The sequence below is a fragment of the Camponotus vicinus genome, unplaced genomic scaffold (genome assembly GCF_025532165.1).
Source record: "Camponotus vicinus isolate PSW18456_S1 unplaced genomic scaffold, iyCamVici1.0 SCAF_14, whole genome shotgun sequence".
Lineage (NCBI taxonomy): Eukaryota > Metazoa > Arthropoda > Insecta > Hymenoptera > Formicidae > Camponotus > Camponotus vicinus.
This window is the reverse complement of record NW_028141950.1, coordinates 12120524-12147224: the sequence shown is the minus strand read 5'-3', so window position 1 is coordinate 12147224 and position 26701 is coordinate 12120524. Positions and strand designations below refer to the sequence as shown.

Below are 26701 nucleotides of genomic sequence, written 5' to 3'. Positions count from 1 at the left end.
GGATGGCGTCTTGGTATCGCCGATTTACACCGCAGTGTGCGACGCGTTTAGAACCGCTAACTCGTCTCCTCCGGAAGAATTTCTCTTGGAGTGAGGGATGAACAAAAAGCTGCGTTTGAGTCGGTTAAATCGTGCATCACGTCATCGCCTACGCTGTCGTGCCCAAATTTTGAATTACCGTTTGTTTTACAAACGGATGCTAGTTCGGTCGGTTTAGGAGCGGTATTGACACAAGAATCGGAAGACGTAAAACACGTAATTGCGTTCGCGAGTAGAGCGCTGTCGGAGGCCGAAAAGAAATACTCTACGATCGAGCAGGAATGTTTGGCTGTCGTTTGGTCAATTAAAAAGTTTAGACCATATCTCGAGGGGTATCATTTTAAAGTCATCACGGATCATAGTAGTTTACTCTGGTTACACAATTTAAAGAATCCCACAGGCCGATTAGCACGATGAGCTCTGGAGTTGTTAGAGTATGATTACACGATCGAACACCGTAAAGGAGCGTTACATCATGTTCCTGACGCGTTGTCGCGCATGTATGAGACTACCGACGAATTATACGCTGTTGCGATTACCAGAGACACTTGGTATGATGCACGCGTTCGAGACGTGGAAACTAATCCGCGTAAGAATTCGGGTTGGAAAATCGAAAACGATCAGCTGTATTTTCGAAAGCCGAACGCTGTCGTATCTCAAGTTGTCGACGATCTCGAGCAATGGAAGTTAGTACTTCCTAAAGAAGCGCGCGCGAACGTTATTAGGGAGGCTCATGATGTTCCACAATCAGGTCACTTAGGAGTCGCGAAAACCTATCAACGAGTAGCAATTCGTTATTTCTGGCCGCGTATGTTCCGTGAGATCGCCAATTATGTCAGACATTGTGACGTTTGTCAAAGAACAAAAGTAGAACAGAATGTGCCGATGGGTTTAATGGGACGACGAGCTGTCGAAACTCCGTGGACGGTAGTAGCGGCGGATATTATGAGTCCTTTTCCGCCGAGCAAAAACGGTAATGCGTATATTTTGGTAATTCAAGACCTGTTTACCAAATGGATTGAATGTAGCCCGCTCCGGAAAGCAACGGGCAACAAGATTCGCGAGCTTTTAAACGAATTAATCGTAAACCGTTGGGGCGCGCCGCGGATACTCTTGACGGACAACGGCACTGAGTTCATCAATCGCGAATTACAGGCGTTTGCGGAAGAGTATGGCATCGTTCACTCGACCGTACCTCCGTATCATCCTCAGGCAAATCCGGTAGAACGCGTCAATAGGGTACTTAAAACTATGATTACGGCGTTTCTCGAAAACGATCATCGCGAATGCCTCAAAATCATTGTTTTCTTTTTCTGAATTATTGTCATCTTCTCTTATACAGGTTTCATGTGAAAATGCATTGTTCAAAGAAACATTGTATTCGGAGATATTTATTTCATCGGAAAACGGTAAAACTGTCTCATTTTGTGTAATTTCGGAAAGAGCGTCATCGACATTGGCAGCACGTACAATCTCATCATCTGAATTATCCGACAATGAAGCGGAATCATTTATTACTTTGTGTGAATTAGCTCTACACTCTTCTTCACTAAAGATGAGTGGAAACAATTCGTCACTCTCTTCTCGAATTAATTTACGTCGATATCTCGTTGAAATACGCGACAGACATTTACGCTTCGACATGGTTGATTGCATAAATATATTTGTTCGAGATTGAGCGAGAAAGGATGATCGGCGCTTTAACAATTAAACCTAATCATAATTGCCGCGCAAAGACGTCTCGCGTCATGCCGCAGCTCGCGCGAATCGCCGGTCTTGGGCCTGTCGCCACACCACGCCAATCACTTCGGCGACCGACGTCATTACTCTCCAATCAGGGGCGGCCCGATAGCGGTCGCCCTTGATAACAAATAAATTGTATTTCTAAACAATTAATGCCCTTCTAGAAAGATCCCAACCGCTTAGACACAAACAACTTCAAAAATAAACCAGTTAAACGGAAAGTGGTTAATATCTCGACTGTCCGGGATCTTTCTAGAAGGGCACGACCAAATAAATACGCGGCCCGCTCGGGCCTCAAAACACAATTCAGATTCTTTTCGACGCGTGTACGCTATTCTTCCAATTCAAAGTTATCTCTCGCTTAACGAGGACTTCTCATCTCGCGAATTTTTTCCGAGTCGTGATTCCGTCGCTTGCGCTTGCAATTAAAATCGCAATCACTAATTAATAGAGATTAAGTGTCTAAAACTGTAAACAGTGTAACGTCCGTTTATTATATTAAAGAAAATTGTGCCGTTTAAACAAAGACAAACTGTTCTTTTCGAATCTCGCTCGCGCGGTCCTAAGAAGGAAATCTCGCCTTCTCGGTGCTGCTCGTTCCCGAGTTCTATTTCGCTCTTGCACATTATTGCTGGTCCTTCGAGCCGGATCGCTTGTCCGGTGCCGATTCGTGGAGTGAGTGCAGTGCCAGAGGTAAGCTTGTGTCCTCCGTGCTTTTCCGGATTGTGCGCACCTAGAAGACAAAAATGAGTAAGGACATGGAGTGCATAGTGCGAACGCAATTCGAACTCTTCGGGCGCATCTCGCGCGCTAACGAAAACCTGAAGAAGTCGGGTGCCGCGAACATCACCGTCGGCCTGCTTGAGGCTCGCCTGGGCTCTCGCGTCGAACTGGGAGAAGTTCGAGGCCAACCACGAAAACCTTTCCGAAAACCACTGGAGCCGACTAGCTGGAACAGACTATCTAAACAAGGATTTGATGGCATTGACGGAGGAAGCTTACCTCACGCAGAAGGGTTTGTTCCTCGACGCCCTCCGCGAGCTGAAGCGTGAAAAACCCGGGGAAACTCCGACCTCTCCTACGAGTGCCCCGCATCCGCTTCGTACGACCTTGCCTCGCATTCAGCTGCCGCAGTTCTCGGGTCAGTACGAAGAGTGGCCGTCCTTCCGGGATCTCTTCCACTCGCTCATTGCCAAGGATTCCTCAACGTCGCAGGTCGAGAAGCTTCACTACCTGAAATCGTGCGTGAAGGGTGAGGCGGAGTTGCTTATTCGCAGTCTACCAACGACGGGGGAGAATTTCGACCGTGCATGGCGGACGCTGAAGAATTACTATGAGAACACACGCCTCCTGGTACGCTCCTACATCTCTCGTTTCACGGCGCTTCAAAAATTGAAGGGTGAGTCAGTATCCGATTTAAGTAAATTATATCATTGCGTAATGAGCACCGTCGGCTCGCTCGAGAGCCTCGGACGGTCGATAACTCGGGGAGAGGACTTATTCGTGCACCAGATAGTCGAACTGCTCGATCCGCGATCGCGACGCGAGTGGGAAAACTCCATAAGTGACACGACCGATCCACCTTCGTATTTCGACGTGCAGCAATTCCTCGATCGACGGCTGCACACCCTCGAGTCGCTACAACCGGTGAAAACTGAAACCAACCCTTCCAAGTCGAGCAATAATTCGGGAAAGCAAGCACGCGTACTCCACACGCGAAAGCCAGAGGGCAAACGCGGTCGCTGTTCACTCTGTAGTCAAGAGCACTACATTATGTTTTGCGACGGCTACAAATCTAAAACGGCCGCCGAAAGAAAACTACATGTGGAGACTAACAACCTGTGCCTCAACTGCCTCGGTAGGCACAAGGTATCGGAGTGCGCATCGAAAAAGACGTGCTCGACGTGTGGAGCTCGTCATCACACCACCCTCCATGAGGCTTGCGCGACGGTCGAGGTTGTCAAGGTCTCGCACGCCGCGAACCGATCGTCCGGCCGTACCCCCGCCGTTCTCCTCGCTACCGCGCGTGTCCGAGTGTCCGACCGCTTTGGCGTCCCGCACGTCGCGCGGGCCTTGATCGACCAAGGATCCGAGACCTCACTGATCGCGGAATCGTTAGCGCAGCAGCTAAAGTTGCCGAGGTCACATACCTCTGTGTCGGTGTACGGCGTCGGCGGGAAGATGACTGGCGTAGCCCGAGGCCTGGTCGATCTGAGCATCTCGACGTGGAAAGGAGGGTCGCCAATGACCGTCTCGGCGCTGATCCTCCCTCGGCTGACCCTCTACAGCGGTGGGTTCCGCACGACCCGCCGAGCGTGGGCGCATCTGGATGGGCTTGAGCTGGCTGACCCGGAGTTCCTCGCCGCCGATCCGGTGGACCTGCTCCTCGGCGTTGACGTCTGTGCGGACATCCTCCAAGAAGGCTTGCGACGAGGAGGCCCCCAGGAACCGGTGGCTTAACAAACAACATTAGGATGGATATTATCGGGGACTATCAATTTAACGAGCGAAGCTTCGGACTCACCAGTGTCACGGAGATGCCGACCTCCCCGATCTGGTGCAGCGATTTTGGCGTCAGGAGGAGGTGAATTCCACCGCTGCTCCGCTCTCGGCTGATGAGCTAGAAGCCGAGGATCACTTCGTACGTACGCACTATCGCAACAAAGACGGACGTTACGTGGTCCGCCTTCCGCTCAAGTCGCCTCTATCGGATCTGACGGCCACGAGGCGTTCCGCGGCCCGCCTCCTCGAGCAGATGGAGAGACGGTTCGCCGGGGATGCTCAATTCGGCCGGCTTTATCGCGACTTCATGCAGGAGTACAAGGTCCTAGGCCACATGTCACCCGCTCCTCCCGCGCTCGCAGAAGCGAGTCCGGGGTGCTTTCTTCCTCACTACGGCGTGAGGCGAGAATCCAGTTCCTCGACGAAGCTCCGGGTCGTATTCAACGGGTTATCGAGGGTTCTGGGGAAAGTCTCAACCGGCGCGTCCGAGTAGGACCTAACCTCTTGCCCGCCCTGGCCGATGTGCTTCTTCGCTGGCGCGTCCACCGGTACGTCCTAACGTCCGATGTGGAAAAGATGTATCGTCAGATATTAGTCGACCCGGCGGATAGACATCTGCAACAAATTTTGTGGCGTCACGATAGTCAGACTGACGTCAAGGCGTATACCCTAAATACCGTAACTTACGGTCTAGCTTGCGCACCGTTCCTAGCAATGCGCGCCCTGCGACAGCTAGCGGACGTCGAGGAGGCTCACTTCCCCAGAGGCTCGGCCGTGCTTCGCCGGGATGTCTACATGGATGACATCCTGACCGGTGCCTCATCCATCGCCGACGCCAAGGACCTCCAAATTCAACTACAGAACTTGTGCATGGCGGGCGGGTTTCCGCTGCGGAAGTGGTCGGCCAACGATCCAGCCTTGCTCGCTGACATCCCTCCGGAGCATAGAACGAAGCACGAGTCGCTCTCCTGGCAGCCACAGGAATGTCACGCCACACTCGGTCTTCAGTGGCATCCGCGGCTGGATTGCTTCTCCTTCTCCACCAGAGCTATCTCGGTGCCTACCTACACAAAGAGGTCAGTGTTATCCTTGACGGCCCGTTTATTCGACCCGCTCGGATGGCTCGCTCCTAGCGTAATCCGAGCGAAAATCCTGTTTCAATCGACCTGGCTCCAAGGGATCGACTGGGACACCCCGTTGGACGAAGACAGCGAACGACTTTGGCGAGCTTTCCAGAAGGACCTCCCCCGATTAGAGGAAATACGCGTTCCCAGGTACGTGCATCTCGAGGCGACGGGCGCATCAATCGAGCTCCATGGCTTTGCAGATGCATCTGAGCGGGCGTACGCCGCCGTCGTACATACGGACGGAAACCTGCGGAGTAATAACGGTTGAACTCATCGCGGCCAAGACCAAGGTCGCCCCTATTAAACAAGTTACCCTACCTCGCTTGGAGTTGTGCGCGTCGACTCTGCTCGTCCGTCTGGCGGCCCACGTTCAGCATGCTCTCGGAGCATCAGCCGTTCCAGTCCATCTGTGGTCCGACTCTACCGTCGCTCTCGGATGGATCCGAGGGCATCCAACGCGCTGGAAGACGTATATGGCTAACAGAGTCGCGGAGGTTCAGTCCGCTTTACCGGAGGCTCAATGGCATCATCTCCCAGGAGAACCCCGCCGACTGCGCATCGCGGGGGACCTCGCCGAGCGAGCTGGTCAATCACCCGCTCTGGTGGCAAGGCCCCCCCTGGCTCAAGGCTGACCGATCTTCGTGGCCAGCCGCCGTGATCAAGGGACTCGACGACAACTTTCCAGAGGAGCGCTCAAGGTCGCATGCTGTCGCGACACAGCCGCCGCCGGACGATGAACCTGATGAACTCCGGCGATTCTCATCCCTTAATCGCCTGTTGCGAGTGACGGCCTGGTGCCGGCGATGGCTCCTCCGACGGGACACGACTCGACCTCCGACGGCAGACAAAGGCCTGTCTCCTCCTGCCGGCGTACTCGCTGCCGCCGAATACAGCGACGCGTGCCTCGCTTGGATCCGAGTGGTGCAAGCTGAAAACTTTAAACCAGAATTAACATCGCTCTCGCAGGGCACCGCATTAACAAAAAAAAGTTCACTTATCAGATTGACTCCTTTCGTAGATCCGCAAGGCATCTTCCGGGTCAGCGAGCGGATCAAACACGCCCTGCTGGCTTTCGACGAGAGACATCCGGCAATCCTCCCCCAGTCGTCTCACTTCACGTGGCTGGTCGTCGAGGCCTGTCACCGACGGACGCTACACGGTGGAGTCCAGCTCACCCTCGGCTCAATTCGCCAACGATATTGGATTCCTCAGGGGCGTCGCCTGGTGAAAGCGGTGATCCAGCGCTGTGTTACCTGCGCGCGGTGGCGGGCGGCTACGCAGCAGCAGCTAATGGGCGATCTGCCGCGGTGCCGAGTCACTCCAGCACGGCCCTTTCTGAATACCGGGGTGGACTACGCCGACCCCATCCAGCTGAGGACGACCAAAGGACGCGGGCACCGCTCCTACAAGGCGTTCATCGCGGTCTTCGTGTGCCTAAGCACGAGGGCCGTGCATATCGAGGTAGTCTCTGACTATACCGCCGACGCGTTCCTGGCGGCCTTGCGACGCTTCACCTCACGTAGAGGCATCTGTCGCAGCCTCCAAAGCGATTGCGGTACGAATTTTGTCGGGGCGTGCGCTTTTCGGTGCCAGCAACCCGGAACAGCGTCAAATAGCCGCCCAGCTGGCCAGCGAGCAGATCCAGTGGCGTTTTAACACGCCGGCGGCCCCTCACTTCGGCGGCATCTGGGAAGCGGCGGTCTAGTCGCTCAAACATCATCTTCGCCGAGTACTGGGGGAAACCACGCTGACATTCGAGGAGATGAGCACCCTCCTCGCGCAGATAGAGGTTTGTCTGAATTCGAGGCCTCTTCAAGCTCTATCCGACGACCCGGACGACTTAGCGGCCCTGACACCGGGCCATTTCCTAATAGGATCAGCCCTGAACTCCATCCCCGAACCGAGCCTCCTGGAGTCGCCGATCAACCGATTGACACGATGGCAGCTGCTCCAAAGGATGCGCGATCACTTCTGGGAGCGATGGCCGCAGGAGTACTTGCACTCCCTTCTCCAGAGACCGAAGTGGTGGGCCGCCAACAACCAGGTTCGAGTCGGTCGACTCTGCCTCATCCGCAGCGAGAACGCGCCGCCGACTCGCTGGCCTCTAGCGCGAATCACACGATTACATCCAGGGGAGGACGGCCGGACTCGCGTTGTCTCCGTCCGCACCACTGCCTCGGAGTTGACGCGCCCGATCGCGAAAATCATCCTCCTGCCTGGAAGCGACTCCGACGCGCAGGAGGAACAGCGCGCGTAACCAAGCGTGACGCTCCTCGCTCTTCGCTATGTAAAAAAAAAAACTAGCTGAATTATCACCCAAAGCCGCTTTTGAGAGCCCCTGCGGTAAATCATATAGCGCATATAATCATAAATATTAGCATTTAGTTAACATCGACGATAGGAAAAAATTATATTAAATTAAATTTCAGTCACCTATTCTTTAAATTCATAATTTCAAAGTTATAAGGCTTACCTTCAGATCGTCGCCTCGACATTGGAATATCGTGCCTTGGGCAATTCGAGCCACTCCAGTATAACCGCGTAAGTCCAGGCTCTCCCTGCGCAATATTTTTAATAATGGTTCCAAGCGACATATGATTAACAGCTGTACGAAATATGAACGATTGAATTGAAAGCACTTGCGCGACGTTAGGCTAGGTCGTGAATTACCTCCCCGGCCAATACGCACCGATATCGTCGAACATCACATTTTCACGCCGATTAATACTACCTTCGCTCTTCTCGCTCACGACCACCCCACTAGTCACAGCACTTCACTTAATCCCGCGCCTTCGTCCATTACCACGTGCGCATAGTAGCAGGCAGCGTCGTCATTCACGCTTGAGCTCAGCGACGGCTCGCTGGGAGGGCCGCAAGGGCCCCGATCCCGGATAGTAAACTTTTCGCCAAGACGCTCCAGGCGAGGCGGGCGGAATGTTCGAGATTGAGCGAGAAAGGATGATCGGCGCTTTAACAATTAAACCTAATCATAATTGCCGCGCAAAGACGTCTCGCGTCATGCCGCAGCTCGCGCGAATCGCCGGTCTTGGGCCTGTCGCCACACCGCGCCAATCACTTCGGCGACCGATGTCATTACTCTCCAATCAGGGGCGGCCTGATAGCGGTCGCCCTTGATAACAAATAAATTGTATTTCTAAACAATTAATGCCCTTCTAGAAAGATCCCAACCGCTTAGACACAAACAACTTCAAAAATAAACCAGTTAAACGGAAAGTGGTTAATATCTCGACTGTCCGGGATCTTTCTAGAAGGACACGACCAAATAAATACGCGGCCCGCTCGGGCCTCAAAACACAATTCAGATTCTTTTCGACGCGTGTACGCTATTCTTCCAATTCAAAGTTATCTCTCGCTTAACGAGGACTTCTCATCTCGCGAATTTTTTCCGAGTCGTGATTCCGTCGCTTGCGCTTGCAATTAAAATCGCAATCACTAATTAATAGAGATTAAGTGTCTAAAACTGTAAACAGTGTAACGTCCGTTTATTATATTAAAGAAAATTGTGCCGTTTAAACAAAGACAAACTGTTCTTTTCGAATCTCGCTTGCGCGGTCCTAAGAAGGAAATCTCGCCTTCTCGGTGCTGCTCGTTCACGAGTTCTATTTCGCTCTTGCACAATATTATATACACACACATATATATATATATATATATATATATATATATATATATGTATATAATTTTAATATTAAAAGTACGACTTTAATATTAAAAATATGACTCTATTGCAATATTATTACTCTATTATAATAATATTAATGTTAAAAATATAATACTATACTATATTGTAATAAATATTAATTAAAAGTACTTTCTCTCTCTCTTCCTCTGTCCCTGTCTCCACCTCTCTCTCTCTCTCCTCTCTCTCTTTATGTATACATACATATATATATATATATATATATATATATATATACAGGGTGATTCAAAATAACCTAATTGTCCTTAAAATGACACATTCTTGAATCAATTCTAAGACAATTTTTCCTTTGGCAAAATTTCGTCCGACGCTTAGTTTTTGAATTATTAAAAGACGTAATTAACTTACGACGGGTCGGATACAAGAGGCAGGCAAGGGTGGCGCGATTCACCGTCAGACGCGGGTGCTTACGCGGGGCGCCTGCTGCGATCACCTGATCGCTACAGACATACACATGCGAATACATACATTCCCATTCTCTCTCTCTCTCTCTCTGCCTCTCTCTCTCCCTCCCTCACTTTCTCTCTCTCTCTCTCATTTGCTTACTCACTTTAAGTCATTATTATTCTTACTTAAATTATTATTTACTTTTTATTATTATACATTTTCGCTTTAATTATTATTATTATTTTAAATTGTACTGTTTTTTTTTTTATGAGAGAGGGGAAAATGCACTTTATGCATACTCACCGGACGGTCCGGTGAGTTATGTGGGACTCGAGTACCAAGTCGAATTACCAACTCGGTACTCCCTACCCACTAAAAACCCCTCTCTTTCGCGAATTTTCTCTAATACTGTTTATTTGACATCCCGAAATCTGTTTTCACACAACACTAAAGAATAGTTATTATTACCTTGTTCGATGTATTGCTGTAATTCCTTGAGAAATGAATTTTCCGATAGATCGTACTTTCACTCAAATTGAACGTAGATATCACGTTCTAAAGGACAGAGATCCACACTAAATAATTAATCGAAAGTTCTTTTTTCTTTTATAAACTGTATTCTTTTATAAACTTCAACATAATCACATTCATTCACTCACTCGATAAGACGAGAAATTTACCAATGACTCTATCACTAATCACTATCAATCACTGTCGAATAATCACTATTGGCAATTAAAAACCACTCGATTAAAGAAAGACACGCGCACATACGTTATTACACGACGCGACGACGCGACAACGCGACGATATTTACCCGGCGACAGCAAGCAGTTTTTGGTTATGGTAGGTTACGGTAGGTTAAGGTACTAACAGCGCTGTCGAACGTGAACATGTGTTTGATTGAAGACGCGACAATTTAGCGTATAATATTATTATCATATGATATTTATACATCGTACATTTGTTTTAAAATTAATTAGAATAAATAAATGTTTAATACTTTCACTATTAATGTTAAATATTATTTATTATTAATACTAAATATTATTATTAAATATTCTTAAATATTATTATTAATATTAAATATTTATTTATTATTATTAAATAGTATTATTAATACTAAATATTTATTTATTATTATTAAATATTATTATTAATATTAAATATATTTATTTATTATTATTAAGTATTTATTAAACTATTATCTGATTGAAAATCGATAATCATATGAAAATAATATGAAAAAATATCATTAAATTCTGACGTTCCAATCTCTCTTGGTTTTTTCTTATGGTTTTAAAAACGAAAGAAAATATTCCAAATGTTCAAAAATATTGGTCGCTCTGATTTCGTTTTTAAAACCAAGAGAGATTGAAACGCCAGAATTTAATGATATTTTTTCATATTATTTTCATATGATTATCGATTTTTAATCAGATAATAGTTTAATAAATATTTAATAATAATAAATAAATATATTTAATATTAATAATAATATTTAATAATAATAAATAAATATTTAATATTAATAATAATATTTAATAATAATAAATAAATATTTAATATTAATAATAATATTTAAGAATATTTAATAATAATATTTAGTATTAATAATAAATAATATTTAACATTGATAGTGAAAGTATTAAACATTTATTTATTCTAATTAATTTTAAAACAAATGTACGATGTATAAATATCATATGATAATAATATTATACGCTAAATTGTCGCGTCTTCAATCAAACACATGTTCACGTTCGACAGCGCTGTTAGTACCTTAACCTACCGTAACCTACCATAACCAAAAACTGCTTGCTGTCGCCGGGTAAATATCGTCGCGTTGTCGCGTCGTCGCGTCGTGTAATAACGTATGTGCGCGTGTCTTTCTTTAATCGAGTGGTTTTTAATTGCCAATAGTGATTATTCGACAGTGATTGATAGTGATTAGTGATAGAGTCATTGGTAAATTTCTCGTCTTATCGAGTGAGTGAATGAATGTGATTATGTTGAAGTTTATAAAGAATACAGTTTATAAAAGAAAAAAGAACTTTCGATTAATTATTTAGTGTGGATCTCTGTCCTTTAGAACGTGATATCTACGTTCAATTTGAGTGAAAGTACGATCTATCGGAAAATTCATTTCTCAAGGAATTACAGCAATACATCGAACAAGGTAATAATAACTATTCTTTAGTGTTGTGTGAAAACAGATTTCGGGATGTCAAATAAACAGTATTAGAGAAAATTCGCGAAAGAGAGGGGTTTTTAGTGGGTAGGGAGTACCGAGTTGGTAATTCGACTTGGTACTCGAGTCCCACATAACTCACCGGACCGTCCGGTGAGTATGCATAAAATGCATTTTCCCCTCTCTCATAAAAAAAAAAAAAAACAGTACAATTTAAAATAATAATAATAATTAAAGCGAAAATGTATAATAATAAAAAGTAAATAATAATTTAAGTAAGAATAATAATGACTTAAAGTGAGTAAGCAAATGAGAGAGAGAGAGAGAGAAAGTGAGGGAGGGAGAGAGAGAGGCAGAGAGAGAGAGAGAGAGAATGGGAATGTATGTATTCGCATGTGTATGTCTGTAGCGATCAGGTGATCGCAGCAGGCGCCCCGCGTAAGCACCCGCGTCTGACGGTGAATCGCGCCATCCTTGCCTGCCTCTTGTATCTGACATCTGACCCGTCATAAGTTAATTACTTCTTTTATTAATTCAAAAACTAAGCGTCGAACGAAATTTTGCCAAAGGAAAAATCGTCTTAGAATTGACTCAAGAATGTGTCATTTTAAGGACAATTAGGTTATTTTGAATCACCCTGTATATATAATTGTACTATTTTTAAATGAAAACTTAGTAAATATTGTAAATTATATAATTTTCATTTTTACGTATGTTAAAATTTTAGTCAAAATCTCCGTTTTTCTCTTAATTCCTACTTTGAATATTAAATGTACTTATTATATGTTTTATGTAAAGATACGAATGATTGTGGATGGTACGAAAGAGAAGAAAATGACGAATATATTTCAAATGAAGAAAGAGAGAGAGAAAGGGAAACGCATAACAAGAGAGGAGAATTTTATGGTGTCAACAAAATGGGAGAAGTTGGTCAAACTAGTTGTATGCGAGGAAATCGAGAGACAGGGGAAGAAAATAATAATTTAAATCAACGATCACAAACTGCAATTGGTAAGTATAAATATATTACAAACAGATATAATGGAAAAGATATAATTAATCATTTAGCAATAATCGTTTCTTTATATAAATATATATATATATATATATATATATATATATATATATATATATATATATATATACAGGGTGGGCCATTTTAATCTATGCACCCAAATTTCTTTGTACCTAAGACAGATACGGAAAAATGATTCAGATAAAAGTTTTATGGCTTCGAGGGGGCCATAAGATGGTATCATTGGTTTGACCTTGAAGAGTTATTTGAAGGTCACATGAAGGTCACCTTTAATTTCTTAAATGGAACCTACTATTTGTCATTGCACATTCTTGTAGCTTATCTCGAGAGCTTTCCAAAACACTATAATTAAGTACTTTTTTGTTAAGTACTTTTTGAGTTATGAGGCTTGAAATAATTTCTTAATTTTACATAAACCGTAAAATATCTTGTAAAATATTCATTTTTCGATTATCTTACCTTAGTACTTTTACGTACAAAATAATGAGAGGAATCAATTCGTGTAAAGAAAACACATAGTTGTTTTGAAGAAAAAATATGTAATTTGCAATTAACAATTACATATTTTTTCTTCGAAACAATTATGTGTTTTCTTTACACCAATTGATTCCTCTCATTATTTTGCACATAAAAGTATTAAGGTAAGATAATCGAAAAATGAATATTTTACAAGATATTTTATGATTTACGTAAAATTAAGAAATTATTTCAAGCCTCATAACTCGGAAAGTACTTAATGAAAATTAACTTAATTATAGTGTTTTGGAAAGCTCTCGAGATGAGCTACAAGAATGTGCAAAAATATATAGGGTATTCCGTTTAAAAAAATTGAAGTGACCTTCACGTGACCTTCAAATGACTCTTCAAGGTCAAACCAATGGTACCATCTTATGGCCCCCTCAAAACCAAACAACTTTTGTCTGAAACATTTTTCTCTAAAATGCTTAGTTTTTGAAAGAAAAGGGGTGTACGGGTGGTCTAGGACACCCTGTATATGTGAATTTTAGTAATATTCTTATAAATTTTCTTATCTTTGTTAAATCATACATTATTCTACTCTTCATTACATTATACATTATATATATATTTTTTAATACTATTTAATTATAATTTACTTTTTTCAGTTACTTATTTCCATGTTTCCTTTTCTCAATTTTCTTAATTAACTCTAAATGTTATGGATTTTCCGGAAAATATTGGAAAAATATTAGATAAAATCATGAACATTTCTAAAGATAAGTTTTATTACAAATTTTTATATACTTTATTTAAGTATAAATATGTATATAGTATACATATATATACATATTATACTATAACTAATTTATTTTTTATTTTTTAATTTATGTCTTACAAGTAAGAAAATGGTATTATTGTTTAACTTATTTTTATTAATTATTTTTTAAGAGTTGATTGAAGATATAGAGTAGATAGAGAAGATAGAGTAGATAGATTCAATTAGTTCATCATCTGTAATGCATTTTTTAAAATAGCATCTATTAAGTAGTTAATGAATAATAAACATTTTTTTCTGTAATAAACAAATAAATTTTCAAAATAACAAATGAAATATTTCATATAATATTGTTTATTTGATAATTTTAATTTGTTAGATTTCTTTACATTAATAAAGAAAACTTTCGTTAAGAATATTTTTTTGCAAATTTACATATAACAGAAAAACAATTTAGATCATAATAATAAGTCACCCCTTGTATATGTTTATAAAATAAAAATAAATAATTTCATAGTGTACGGTATGTTAATCGATTTATCGCAGTCGATTTATGTGACATATTTTATTGCAAATTTCACTATATTATAATGTTGCTATGCGATTAATAAGTTGCTATGTAAATAAACATAAATAATTGATAGACGATTTGTTAATGATTTTTATTAGAAGTTTGCGAGACACGTAAGAGAGAGTTGAGAAAGATTCAACTTTATATATAAAAGGTAATAAATTCTTTTTTTAAAATAATTATTTCATAATGATTGTTTACGTTTGATTTATAACACATTTCACATATATTTATATTCTTTTAACATATTTACGTTACTTGTATAATTACACAGGTAAAATTTTATAAATTATATTTATTTTTATTTATTGTATAACTTTAAGATTAATGTACAATTACATGTGAACTATATTATATATGTAAAATTTTGTGACATTCTTATAAATTTTCTTATCTTTATTAAACCAAACATTATTTATTCATTAAATTACATACTATATATTAATTTTATTCTTGACCAGTTGAAATTTGGAATACACATATCATTTCTCAAATCATCTTATTTTTGCTTACTTTTCGAATCGTTTATCTCTTCAACTTATATTATATTCTTTTATAATTTATTTTTACGTATATTACAAAGAAAGAAACGATTTATATATATATATATATATATATATATATATATATATACATATATATATCTTATCTTTATTAAACCACACATTATTTATTCTTCATTAAATTACATACTACATATTAATTTTATTCTTGACCAGTTGAAATTTGGAATACACACATCATTTCTCAAATCATCTTATTTTTGCTTACTTTTCGAATCGTTTATCTCTCCAACTTATATTATATTCTTTTATAATTTATTTTTATGTATATTACAAATAAAGAAACGATTTATATATATATATATATATTGATATATATATATATATATATATATATATATATATGTGTGTGTAAAAATAAATTATAAAAGAATATAATATAAGTTGGAGAGATAAACGATTCGAAAAGTAAGCAAAAATAAGATGATTTGAGAAATGATGTGTGTATTCCAAATTTCAACTGGTCAAGAATAAAATTAATATATAGTATGTAATTTAATGAAGAATAAATAATGTGTGGTTTAATAAAGAAAATTTATAAGAATGTCACAAAAATTTACATATATAATATAGTTCACATGTAATTGTACATTTATATATATATATATATATATATATATATATATATATATATATAAATAAGCAACTTATAAGAAATCTATTCAACTTGTATTCCTTTTTTATCTAAAATATGAGAATTACATTTGTTCTTTTATCTAATATATAAGAATTACATTTGTTATGTGTGAATTTTAGTGATATTGTTATAAATTTTTTTATTATAATTTTTATTTAAATTACATATTATTTATTCTTCATTAAATTGCATGCTATATATTATTTTTTTTCGTAATTATCATTTGTAACTTTTTCTCTTTTTGTTTTTTTTATTTTCATTAATTTGAGGTACAATATTTTTTAATGTTAATGTTTTCGAAATTTTATCAGTAGTATAATTTAGAAAAAGAAATCATTAGTAGAAGCGATATGTCGAATCAAAAGGAATCTGAAAGAATGGATGAAGAAGTAGATAGATTATCTGAATTTGAACAATTGGATGGAATGGGAGTTTTGTCTTCTAATGAAATGTTAGATGATATTCAAATTAATGATTCGACCGTGTAAGTACTTGAATTTTATATCGATTTTCCTAATTAAAATTTAAATTGTTATAAATTTTTTCCATTATTGATTTTATATTTCATTTTTATTATTAGTTCAACATATTTTATATTGTAAACTGTTCTATAATTAGGTGTAAAAAAAATCAATTTTTTCATAATTGTTATATTCTTCGTTTCTATGTTTTGTTATTTATTTTTTATTTATTTTATAAACGTTTATAAACTTTTTTAATTACTTTTTTAATAATAATTTGAAATAAAATTTAATTATATACGCTAAGTTGAAATATAATAACAAATGAATTATTAAAATAGAATTTATACACACAAACATGTGATTTTGTATTTTTTCTAATTGTATGTTTCTAATTTTTCATTTTTTATATACTATATTTATATACTATATTATAAAAATTTCTTTGTTGTATGAATTATTTTTGAAGTAATGAATTTTAAAAAATAATTTTATCTAATAGATTAATGTTAATTTTTGAATCGACGAATTGATTCATTGAAAAAATATTCATGTTTTTGAGATGTATTTTTTCTTATTTTTTTGCTAAAGTTTAGTATACACACACACACATATATATATACATTTTTATTTTTATTTATATGTAATTGTTGGAACATATGTAACTTGAAAATTATTTATAATTATGCATACAGCATTTTTTAATTTGCATATTATTGTTATAGCGAAATAATAGGATTTGTGGATGGAATAGACACTCCACGAGATGTTGGCGATAAGCAATATAGAATATTCAAGTTTTATATAAATAATGGTCATGGAAAACGTGTACAAATTATCGTCTGGAATGACGATATTGATTATATATTACCTTATATAAAATTGAATTATGTAAGTTATTTTTTATTTTTATTTTCTTTTCACATAAGAAAAGTTGAATGCAACTGTACAGGAATGATTGAACATGTGAATTTATGTACATATTGGAATATATAAGCATTTTCCACATATTTATAGAAAATGTATGTGTGTGTGTGTGTGTGTGTGTGTGTGTGTGTATGTTTCTGCATAAATTCGGATGTTAAGAGATTTTTCTCGTGTGTACATCATGCTTCTAAAATAACAGATAATTACATATATAATTAAATAGAATTTAAAAAAATTACAAAATTTAATCATTTGATAAAATATATTTGCAGTGTTTTATGTTTGAATTATAAGTGTGATTAAATTTTTTTAAATTAAATTTTTCAAAGTACGTTTATCAAACAAAAAAAGTTTAATAAATAGAAATTTTATAATTATAAATGAGACATGAAATGAGTAAAATAAAATTTTTCTAAGTTAAAGATATTTCGGAGATTTGAAAATTAACTCAAATTTACTTAAAAAATGTTTTTAAATGAAACTATTGTAACTGTTTTATATAAGTTTTTGTAATTCTGTATGAAAAGTTATGATAGGAAAGTTAAAAATTGAATAATTTATGAGATATTTTATTTCTTTAATCCAATATATTTTTATATAAAATTAAAAATATTTCTTAAAATATTTAATTTTTGTTAATCTTATAATAATACTTTTATAATAATGGTTTTGTGTTTAATGAGATGAATTAACTTGGTGCAAAGAAAATTTTACAGTTATTTTAAGGAAAAGTATATAATTTGCAATGTACTTTTTCAATGTAATTTATAATATACATTCTCAATTTGATTTACTTCATTGTTTTATACACAAGAATATTACTTTAATATTTCGGAAAACTAAATATTTAGTAAAATATTTAATTAAAATATTAAGATGTTAAATATCTCGTAAATTATTCAAATTATTAAATTATTTAATTTTTCATTATTTTGCTTCTATAATTTTTTTGTAGAATATTATAAAAAATTTATTTAGATAAAACAGTTGATATTTCTATTAAAAAAAATTCGAATTAATTTCCAAATCTTCGAAATGCTTTTTTTGTATTTATGAAAATCTATTTTGTTTCCATTGAAATTACGAAATATTTGTAAATAATGTTTTTTTATTACTTAAAGTAGCAAAGATATTTGAAGAGAAAATTAGTGAGATATTTGTGTATGTGAAATTTATTAAATAAATTTTTAATATTATACAGGGTGTCCCATTTTAATTGTTCCAGGCAAATATCTCGAAAAATATGGAAGACACGGAAAAATGTTTCAAACAAAAGTTGTTTGGCTCGAAGGGGGACAGATGATGAATATATGTACTTGACCTTGAGTGACCTATTGAAGGTCAGGTCAAGGTCATCGTTGTTTTTTTAAATGGAACCTCCTATTTTTTATTGCATATTCTTACAGCTCATCTCGAGAGCTTTCCAAAACACTATAATAAAGTATTTTTTCATTGAGTACTTTTCGAGTTATGAGGCTTAAAGTAATATTTTAATTTTACATAAACCATAAAATATTTAGTAAAATATTCATTTTTCGATCATCTTACCTTAATACTTTTCTGTACAAAATAATGAGAGGAATCAATTGGTGTAAAGAAAAAACATAGTTGTTTTTAAGAAAAAATATGTAATTGTTAATTGTAAATTACATATTTTTTCTTCGAAACAATTATGTGTTTTCTTTACACCAATTGATTCCTCTCATTATTTTGTACATAAAAGTATTAAAGGAAGATAATCAAGAAATAAATATTTTACTAGATATTTTATGGTTTATGTAAAATTAAGATATATTTCAAGCCTCATTACTCGAAAAGTACTCAATAAAGAAATACTTTATTATAGTGTTTTGGAAAGCTCTCGAGATAAACTGCAAGAATATGCAATAAAAAGTAGGGGGTTCCATTTAAAAAAACATCGATGACCTTGACCTGACCTTCAATAGGTCACTCAAGGTCAAGTACATATGTTCATCATCTGTCTCCCTTCGAGCCAAACAACTTTTGTTTGAAACATTTTTCCGTGTCTTCCATATTTTTCGAGATATTTGCCTGGAACAATTAAAATGGGACACCCTGTATATAAACTAATATGTGTATTTGTATATATTTCTAATTAAATTTTGTTATACGACAGATTATTCATTTAGACGGCGTGCAAGCTCGAATGCCTAAAATGGCTCGTTTTAACAATGGCAATGTGCCTTATGAATTACAAATACAATCTAATACTATTGTTTCAAATTTAGGTAAATATAATCCAATTTTATCTGACACGCAACTGGAATGTATTAAATTTTGTGATGCTATGAATACGTCGGAACGTGTCAGTAAGTTTTATGTTGTTTATATATACGTAGTTTCATATTATTTGTATATACGTATACCTATATAGGATGTCTCATTTTAATTTATCACTCTCAAAAACTTTTTTATTTGTGATTCTAGAAAATAATGTTTCAGATAAAAGTTGTTTGATTCGAAGGGGGATATAAGATGATGTCATTAGTTTGATCTTGGGTGGCATCTTCAGGACAAGGTTACCTTGAATTTTTTAAATGGAACACCGTATTTTTCATATTTTACATATCCTTATAGCTTATCTTGAGAGTTTTCCAAAATACTATAATAAAGTATTTTTTTATTAAGTACTTTCGTTATAAGACTTGAAATAATTTAATTTTGCATAAACTATAAAATATTTTGTAATTCATTTTTCGATTATCTTACCTCAATAGTTTTATGCTCAAAATAATGAGAGGAATTAATTGGTGTAAAAACAGTTGTTTTTTTTACACCGATTCCTTTTATTATTTTGATAAAAGTATTGAGGTAAGATAATCAAAAAATGAATATTTTACTAGATATTTTATAGTTTATGTAAAATTAAGAAATTATATCAAGCTTCATAAAATTTGGAAAGTTCTTAATATAAAAATATTTTATTATAGTGTTTTGGAAAATTCTCGGGATAAGAATAAACAATGAAAAATATGGGGTTTCATTTAAAAAATTCAAGGTGACTTTGTCTTAACCTTGACGTCATCCAAGGTTAAATAAATGATATCATCTTATGTCCTCCCTTCGAATCAAACAACTTTTACTGAAACATTATTTTCTAGAATCAGAATTAAAAGTATTTCGAGGTGATAAATTAAAATGGGACATTCTGTGTATATATATATATATATAATTTTTTTTTTTTTTTATAGTATTAGAAGGCTATATAAAATCGAATTTTGGAGCAACATATAACTATAGCTTGAATAAAACAATTGGTTGTGGCTCATTGACCGATGGACGTTTTCAATTGGAAGTACATATAATAAATTTTGATGCAAATGAATATAATTTGATGAAAGGAAATAAAGTTAAAATAATTGGTGTAATGCAAAATACAGGTATATGTATATATTTATATTATTGAATTTCAACTTATTTTTAACTTTGTTAACTAAATGTGATTTATACGTACACACACACACACACATATATAAATATATATACAAACACATATGTACACATGTACACATGTATGCATGCACGCATGCATGTATGCCCGTACATATTACTTACGTGCATGCATACACACACACACACACACACACACACACACACACACACACATATATATATAAATACAGCTTATTTGATTTAAATATTATTACGATTATTCTTTTAAATAAAGTAAGTTGAAGAAAAACTATTTGGATAAAAATTGTTTCACTTTAAAAGATATTTAATGATTTGATCCGACATTTTTTGAACTTTTGTCTCTGGAATATATTTAATATCAGTTTTATTTTGTTTGAGATAGTACATATCTATTTTAAAATGAATTTATAAAGAATTTTATGATAAATTCAATAATGTGCGATAAGACGATAGAATAATAATTATTTAGAGTAATCATTTATGAGTTATTGTAATTTTATATGTAATTTCTTTCTTAATCATAAATTTAATATTAATAAAGTAGTCCCAAAAAAAGTTTATATATAATTATATATATAAACAGATTACAATATATATTTATCTATTTTTTTCATTCACAATCTCATTCATAATCTCTTGTTTATATATATGAAAAAGAAAATAATAAAAAGGATGATTGAAAAATAATTAGAAGAATGATATTCATATTGCTTTTTCTTATAAAAAGTTAGAAAAAAAATTGTTTATGTGTGATTAAGTAAAATGTATTAAATTATAAATTTAATTCATTATAAATTTAATTAATAAATACAAAGAGTAATTAATTATAATTTTGTTATTACTAAAAAAATGACAGCAAAAGACATTTTTTATTTTTTCATTATTCCTTTGTTTTTACTTAAAATGGAAGCATATAAGAAAGAAAGAACATTATATAAATATTTATATGTATTTATATACATGTATATATTTATATCTATTTATATGTTTATAATATTTTTTTCATGCTTACAATTAGATATACAGGGTGTTTCAGACCACCCGTCCACCACTTTTCTTTCAAAAACTAAGCATTTTTGAAAAAAACGTTTTAGACAAAAATTGTATGGTTTTGAGGGGAACATAAGATGGTGTCATTGGTTACACCCTCAATAGTCGTTTGAAGGTCCGTAAAAGTCACTTTCAATTTCTTAAATGGGACTCCTTACTTTTCATTACATATTCTTGTAGCTTATCTCAAGAGCTTTCCATATTTTGACGTCTTTTTCTTAGCATAATAATATATTTAATAGTGTTGTTGAATAAAGCACTCTCTAAAAGTGAATCAGTGTATTATCACTGAAAAACAGTAAATAGTCACAGATTACAGCAGTTATAAGTACAGCACTGTAAATCAGTAATATTTTATTGAAAGAATCAGTTAATAAATTTTGACTATTTCAATCAGTAATATCTCAGTAATATTTCTCAATATCAGTAATATTTCTTTCGTTATTGCCAGTAATATTAAACTACAATTCATCTCTCTATCTATTTCATAAATATAATATAAATATAATAAATATAAAAATAAATAAATATGTATAAATATAAATAAATATATATATAAAATTAAAAATTTTATTTATATTTACTAAATATTTATTATATTAAAAATTTTATTTTATTTATATTACATGTATATTGAACTTGTTATTTTAAATAGATAACGAACGAATAATTTTGATTAAGTAGTCAGACATTTATTTGTCCGACTTATAAGATCGATTTAATATCTGAAGCCTCTCTATTGAGATTGTATCAGAAATTAAATCGAAGTAATATTTCTAATTTTATCTGACACTCTTTGCAAACTTTATATAATTCTTATGACTAAAACTAAATACGAGAGAGATAGCGATCATAGCGGTAAACGAACAAACTAGCGATTACTGGTTTTACAGTGAATTTTACTTTAACAATTGTTAAAGTCTGATCGCAAAAGTCATGTTATATAAAAAATTTAAAAAAATTTTTTTATGGGATCGATGTACTAACTAATGACATTAATAATAAAATAATCGTCACTTCATGACTGAAAAATGACGTCAAAATAACGTTATATCAAGACGTCAATATAAAGTCATGTAACAAATCAGTCATTTTGACGACATATGGCCAAAAATGACCAGTTTGGAACGCCAAATGACGTGTGTTTGCTACCTGGGAATCTCTTTTTATATATGTAACACATACATATATATATGTATATGTATATTCACTTATACATATACAAATTTGAAATGATTTATATTTAACTTAATTTTAGTACATCTATTCAAAGTTAAACCAACATCATCTCTAAATTTAATATTTTATATTTTAAAATTTTTATAGAGAACATTTTTTTAATATATTATTTTTCTTCTTTATATATTCAATCGATCTTTGTCTTTTTGTGTACCTACTAGATTAAAATAATTATGTACTATATCTTTAAAAATATATCAAAAAGAAAATTGTTTTAAATAAAAATTGTTTGTTTTATTTTTTTTTATAAATATGTTAATTGATCTCCTTCCTATTTAAATAAAACATTTTTATTACTTTATATGTATGATTCTATATATATACAAATAATAAAAAAAGTTTAACATATTTTACATTAATACATATATTTACACACACAAACATATATTACATGAAAAATATACGTAAATGTAAATTATTGTATAATTAAATATTTCGGTTTTAAATTTTTAAATCCTCTTTAATAATAAAGTAAGATTTCAGTGATAAACGAGATTTTAAAGTAAAATGGTAATAATAAAATATTAATAATAAAATAAAAAAATAAATTAAAATATTTTAATTAAATTACAAAAGCAACTAATGAAAACTTTTTTGAGGAGGTTAGAAAATAGAATATTAAGATAAAAGTATTTCCAAAATATTTATTATGTAATTATTTAGAAATTATTTAGAAATATGTGTGTAAAAATCACTGATTGATTGAATCATTTTATATTTGTATATTGTTAGTTAAATTTGCGATAAGAATAATATATTTCTTATTAATTTTGTAATTTATTATTTTTATATTTTTATTATTTTAAATTATTATTTTAAATTAAATTTAGTTTCAATCTTTATAATTACGATGTTTAAAAATTTGAGTTTTTAATTATTTGTCAGTTTGTTTAAAGTATGAATTGTAATAAGCAATTAATCTGATATTCAATATTTAAAAAAAAATAAGATAACGTATTTAATGTACCCAGCAAACACCAAATAACAGTTATATAACTGTTAGTTATAATTTCCCACTCAACAATATAACTGTTACATAACAGATATGTTATGTAGCTGTTATATTGTTGAATGGGAAATTACAACTAACAGTTATATAAATGTTACTTGGTGTTTGTTGGATAATTTGTTAAATTTAATTTGTTAAATTTATAATAAATTGATAAATTTAAATTTATCAATTTATTATAAATTTAATTACTATAAATTTAATTATTATTTTAAAGAAATGGTTAAATTTTTTAATAAAGAAATATCTCAATGTTTAAAATAAGATAAAAAAAAGGAACAACAGAATTGAGAAATTAATTAAATTATAAAATATTTTTTTAAAACAGGCATTTTAATTTATTTTATGGATAAGTTTAAAAATTAATTTATTAAATAGAGAATATCAATAAAATAAAATATTATTAATAAATTTAAATTTTAATATTTTAAATAAAATTTTTAGTTACAAACAAAATACTTTTAAAAACATTTTATAATATCATAATTAAAATAGTTCGAAAGAAATACATTCTTATGGAACAATTGTGTAATTTTATTTAAAGAAGGAAGAAAATTTTGCTGCATACTTTTAACGTGCAAAACAATAATAAAAATTTATCATAAAAATAAATGCGGAAATTGAAATATAGTTTTAAATAAAAAGTAAAAGTATTAAAATTGATTGAATTTTTAAATATGTATTTCTACCGCTTTAATGTATCGAATATGTATACATAGCGCTTTAATATTAATAATAATAAATATAATAATATACAGGGTGTCCCACAACTCGCAATTGAAATTTTAATAACATATTCCTGAGCAAAAACTGCAACAAAAATTCTAATAGAAAAATATTGAAGCTACAATAGTTTTTGAGTTATAAGCGATCAAAGTTTGACAATGATATCGTATAGAATTCGCGCATCCAGGTCCGTAATTACATTTACACGTGTACTGATATCATCTCTTATTGATTTTTTTCATGTCAGGTAATATTGATTTTTACTGCACATCTGATTTCATTTTTTTTATTTTGTTTTATAATGATAATAGATTAATTTCTACAAATATTTTTTTGATTAAAAAGAAATGTATCTTATTTTTCAAGTTGTTGAAACATTAAATTTTATAATTCTGTTTAAATGTAATAATTGAAGTATTATTTAAATTTTTATTTAAAAAAGAACGTTTTCTGTATATTATTTATAATTCGTTAATACTATATATAATACTAATTAATACTATATATAATACTAATTAATTCGTTAATACTATATATAATACTAATTAATACTGTATATAATACTAATTAATCACCATAATGTATAATGTACATAATAAACACATACATAAGAAACGATAAAATAAAATCAGCTATGCAATAGAAATCAATATAACCTGACATGAAAAAATAACAAATGACAGATCGGTATACGTGTAAATGTAGTTACGGACCTGAGCGCGCGAATTCTACGCGACATTATTGGCAAATTTTGATCGCTTATAACTCAAAAACTAATATTTCAACTATAGGTTCAACATTTTTATATTAGAATTTTCGTCTCAGTTTTTGCTGAAAAATATGTTATTCAAATTTCTTTAAATTTTGATGATAAATCTTCTTTGTAAAATACATCTTTAAGAAATTAATTTATGATAAATAATTATAACTAATTAAATTTTAAATATTCAATCTAAGAAATGAATATAATATTAATTGTTATACTGGATATTTTAAACTTTTTTTTTACTATCTTTAATTACTTGATTTTGTTAGATTTTTCTGTTTAATTTCAATAAATAAATTGAAATCTTACATTAATACTAAAGAGGATTTAAATGGAATATTTTGTACACTATAATAAAACCTTTATGATTTTAAAAACATTTAATATATACATATACACATAAAAAAAATAATCGTCTATATATACATATAATATATATATATATATATATATATATATATATATATATATATACATATATATAGTTTTTTTTTATTTTAATAATATATGCATTTATAATACATTATTAAAAAAAAAACGTTTTTTCGTACATTAAAAATTGAGTACTCAAACTAGGTGAAAAATCATTGTATAGAAAAATTTAAAGAAGTAAATTTTTTAAGCTTGAAATTTCTAATTCAATATACTATCAATTGTTTAAAAAATTTTTTTATTTTTAAGAAAAATTAAAAAAAAATGTAAATAAAATATTATAATTTATGGAACTTTACTTATGTTAGATTTTTCGGAAGAAATTTTTTATCGAATTACATAGTACTAAATACATATAATTTTAAAGAACAAAATAATGTTTTTTTTAAAGCATAGAATAAAGAAGATAAATAAATTTTCGAAAACTAGCGTGTTAAATTTGAGATTTTAAACTTCGAAATGTTTTTTTAATTCCTCATCTACAATGATTTTTTAGAGTTCCAGCGATTTAAAAATAACGCAAATTTCAGTGTATGAAAAAGGTTTTTTATTATTTTTTAATAGTATATAATAATAATTTTTATTAAATTAAAATATATTAACTTTTATAATTTTTTGTTTCAGGTACATGAAAAACAATTTTAAAAAAATAGAAGAAGTTTGTGCATGTGTATATTTTTTAAGTTCTATATAAATTAAACATATTTTTAAGTTCTATAAAAATTAAGTTTAAGTGTATTCTTAACTTCTATATAAATTAAGTTTAAATTATATTGTATATGTTTATTTTAAATATAAACCTTTAAGTTATTAATTTGATTTGTGTGTACATATATGTAAAAAATTAAATATGTAAGAAATATAATATATGTAAGAAATTATATTCAAATTATATAAAATTAAAA

The 26701-nt window shown here is 33.1% G+C and overlaps 5 protein-coding genes across 8 annotated transcripts; all 5 read left to right on the top strand.

Annotated features, from left to right (window-relative positions):
• Positions 1–2760: 2760 nt before the first annotated feature.
• LOC145964897 (uncharacterized) lies at positions 2761–4242 on the top strand. The gene has a single exon (XM_083088054.1). The coding sequence runs from the start codon at positions 2761–2763 to the stop codon at positions 4240–4242; it is 1482 nt and encodes a 493-aa protein (XP_082944180.1).
• A 618-nt stretch (positions 4243–4860) lies between these two features.
• On the top strand, positions 4861–5679 carry LOC145964896 (uncharacterized). The gene has a single exon (XM_083088053.1). It carries the CDS (start codon positions 4861–4863, stop codon positions 5677–5679), a length of 819 nt encoding a protein of 272 aa, XP_082944179.1.
• Positions 5680–5786: 107 nt separating this feature from the next.
• LOC145964895 (uncharacterized) lies at positions 5787–7067 on the top strand. Its single transcript, XM_083088051.1, has one exon. The coding sequence runs from the start codon at positions 5787–5789 to the stop codon at positions 7065–7067; it is 1281 nt and encodes a 426-aa protein (XP_082944177.1).
• A 106-nt stretch (positions 7068–7173) lies between these two features.
• Positions 7174–7668, top strand: LOC145964894 (uncharacterized). The gene has a single exon (XM_083088050.1). The coding sequence runs from the start codon at positions 7174–7176 to the stop codon at positions 7666–7668; it is 495 nt and encodes a 164-aa protein (XP_082944176.1).
• Positions 7669–14512: 6844 nt separating this feature from the next.
• LOC145965217 (uncharacterized) lies at positions 14513–26477 on the top strand. 4 transcript variants are annotated; one of them, XM_083088614.1, is made up of 6 exons: positions 14513–14705; positions 16095–16235; positions 16938–17103; positions 19277–19469; positions 20352–20540; positions 26421–26477. In XM_083088614.1, exons 2-6 carry the CDS (start codon positions 16102–16104, stop codon positions 26426–26428), a joined length of 690 nt encoding a protein of 229 aa, XP_082944740.1. In that variant the 5' UTR covers positions 14513–14705; positions 16095–16101; the 3' UTR covers positions 26429–26477. The 4 variants fall into 4 exon arrangements, with proteins under 4 accessions (XP_082944740.1, XP_082944739.1, XP_082944737.1 ...); XM_083088613.1 differs by having other exon boundaries at positions 16092–16235; XM_083088611.1 differs by having other exon boundaries at positions 16076–16235.
• The last annotated feature ends 224 nt before the right edge of the window (positions 26478–26701 follow it).

Coding starts and splice junctions, on each gene's coding strand:
- LOC145964897 (XM_083088054.1), top strand. CDS start 2,761: ATGGCATTGACGGAGGAAGCTTACCTCACGCAGAAGGGTTTGTTCCTC.
- LOC145964894 (XM_083088050.1), top strand. CDS start 7,174: ATGAGCACCCTCCTCGCGCAGATAGAGGTTTGTCTGAATTCGAGGCCT.
- LOC145964895 (XM_083088051.1), top strand. CDS start 5,787: ATGCTCTCGGAGCATCAGCCGTTCCAGTCCATCTGTGGTCCGACTCTA.
- LOC145964896 (XM_083088053.1), top strand. CDS start 4,861: ATGTATCGTCAGATATTAGTCGACCCGGCGGATAGACATCTGCAACAA.
- LOC145965217 (XM_083088614.1), top strand. CDS start 16,102: ATGTCGAATCAAAAGGAATCTGAAAGAATGGATGAAGAAGTAGATAGA. Junction 17,104..19,276: donor CTTATATAAAATTGAATTAT/GTAAGTTATTTT, acceptor GTTATACGACAG/ATTATTCATTTAGACGGCGT. Junction 19,470..20,351: donor GAATACGTCGGAACGTGTCA/GTAAGTTTTATG, acceptor TTTTTTTTATAG/TATTAGAAGGCTATATAAAA.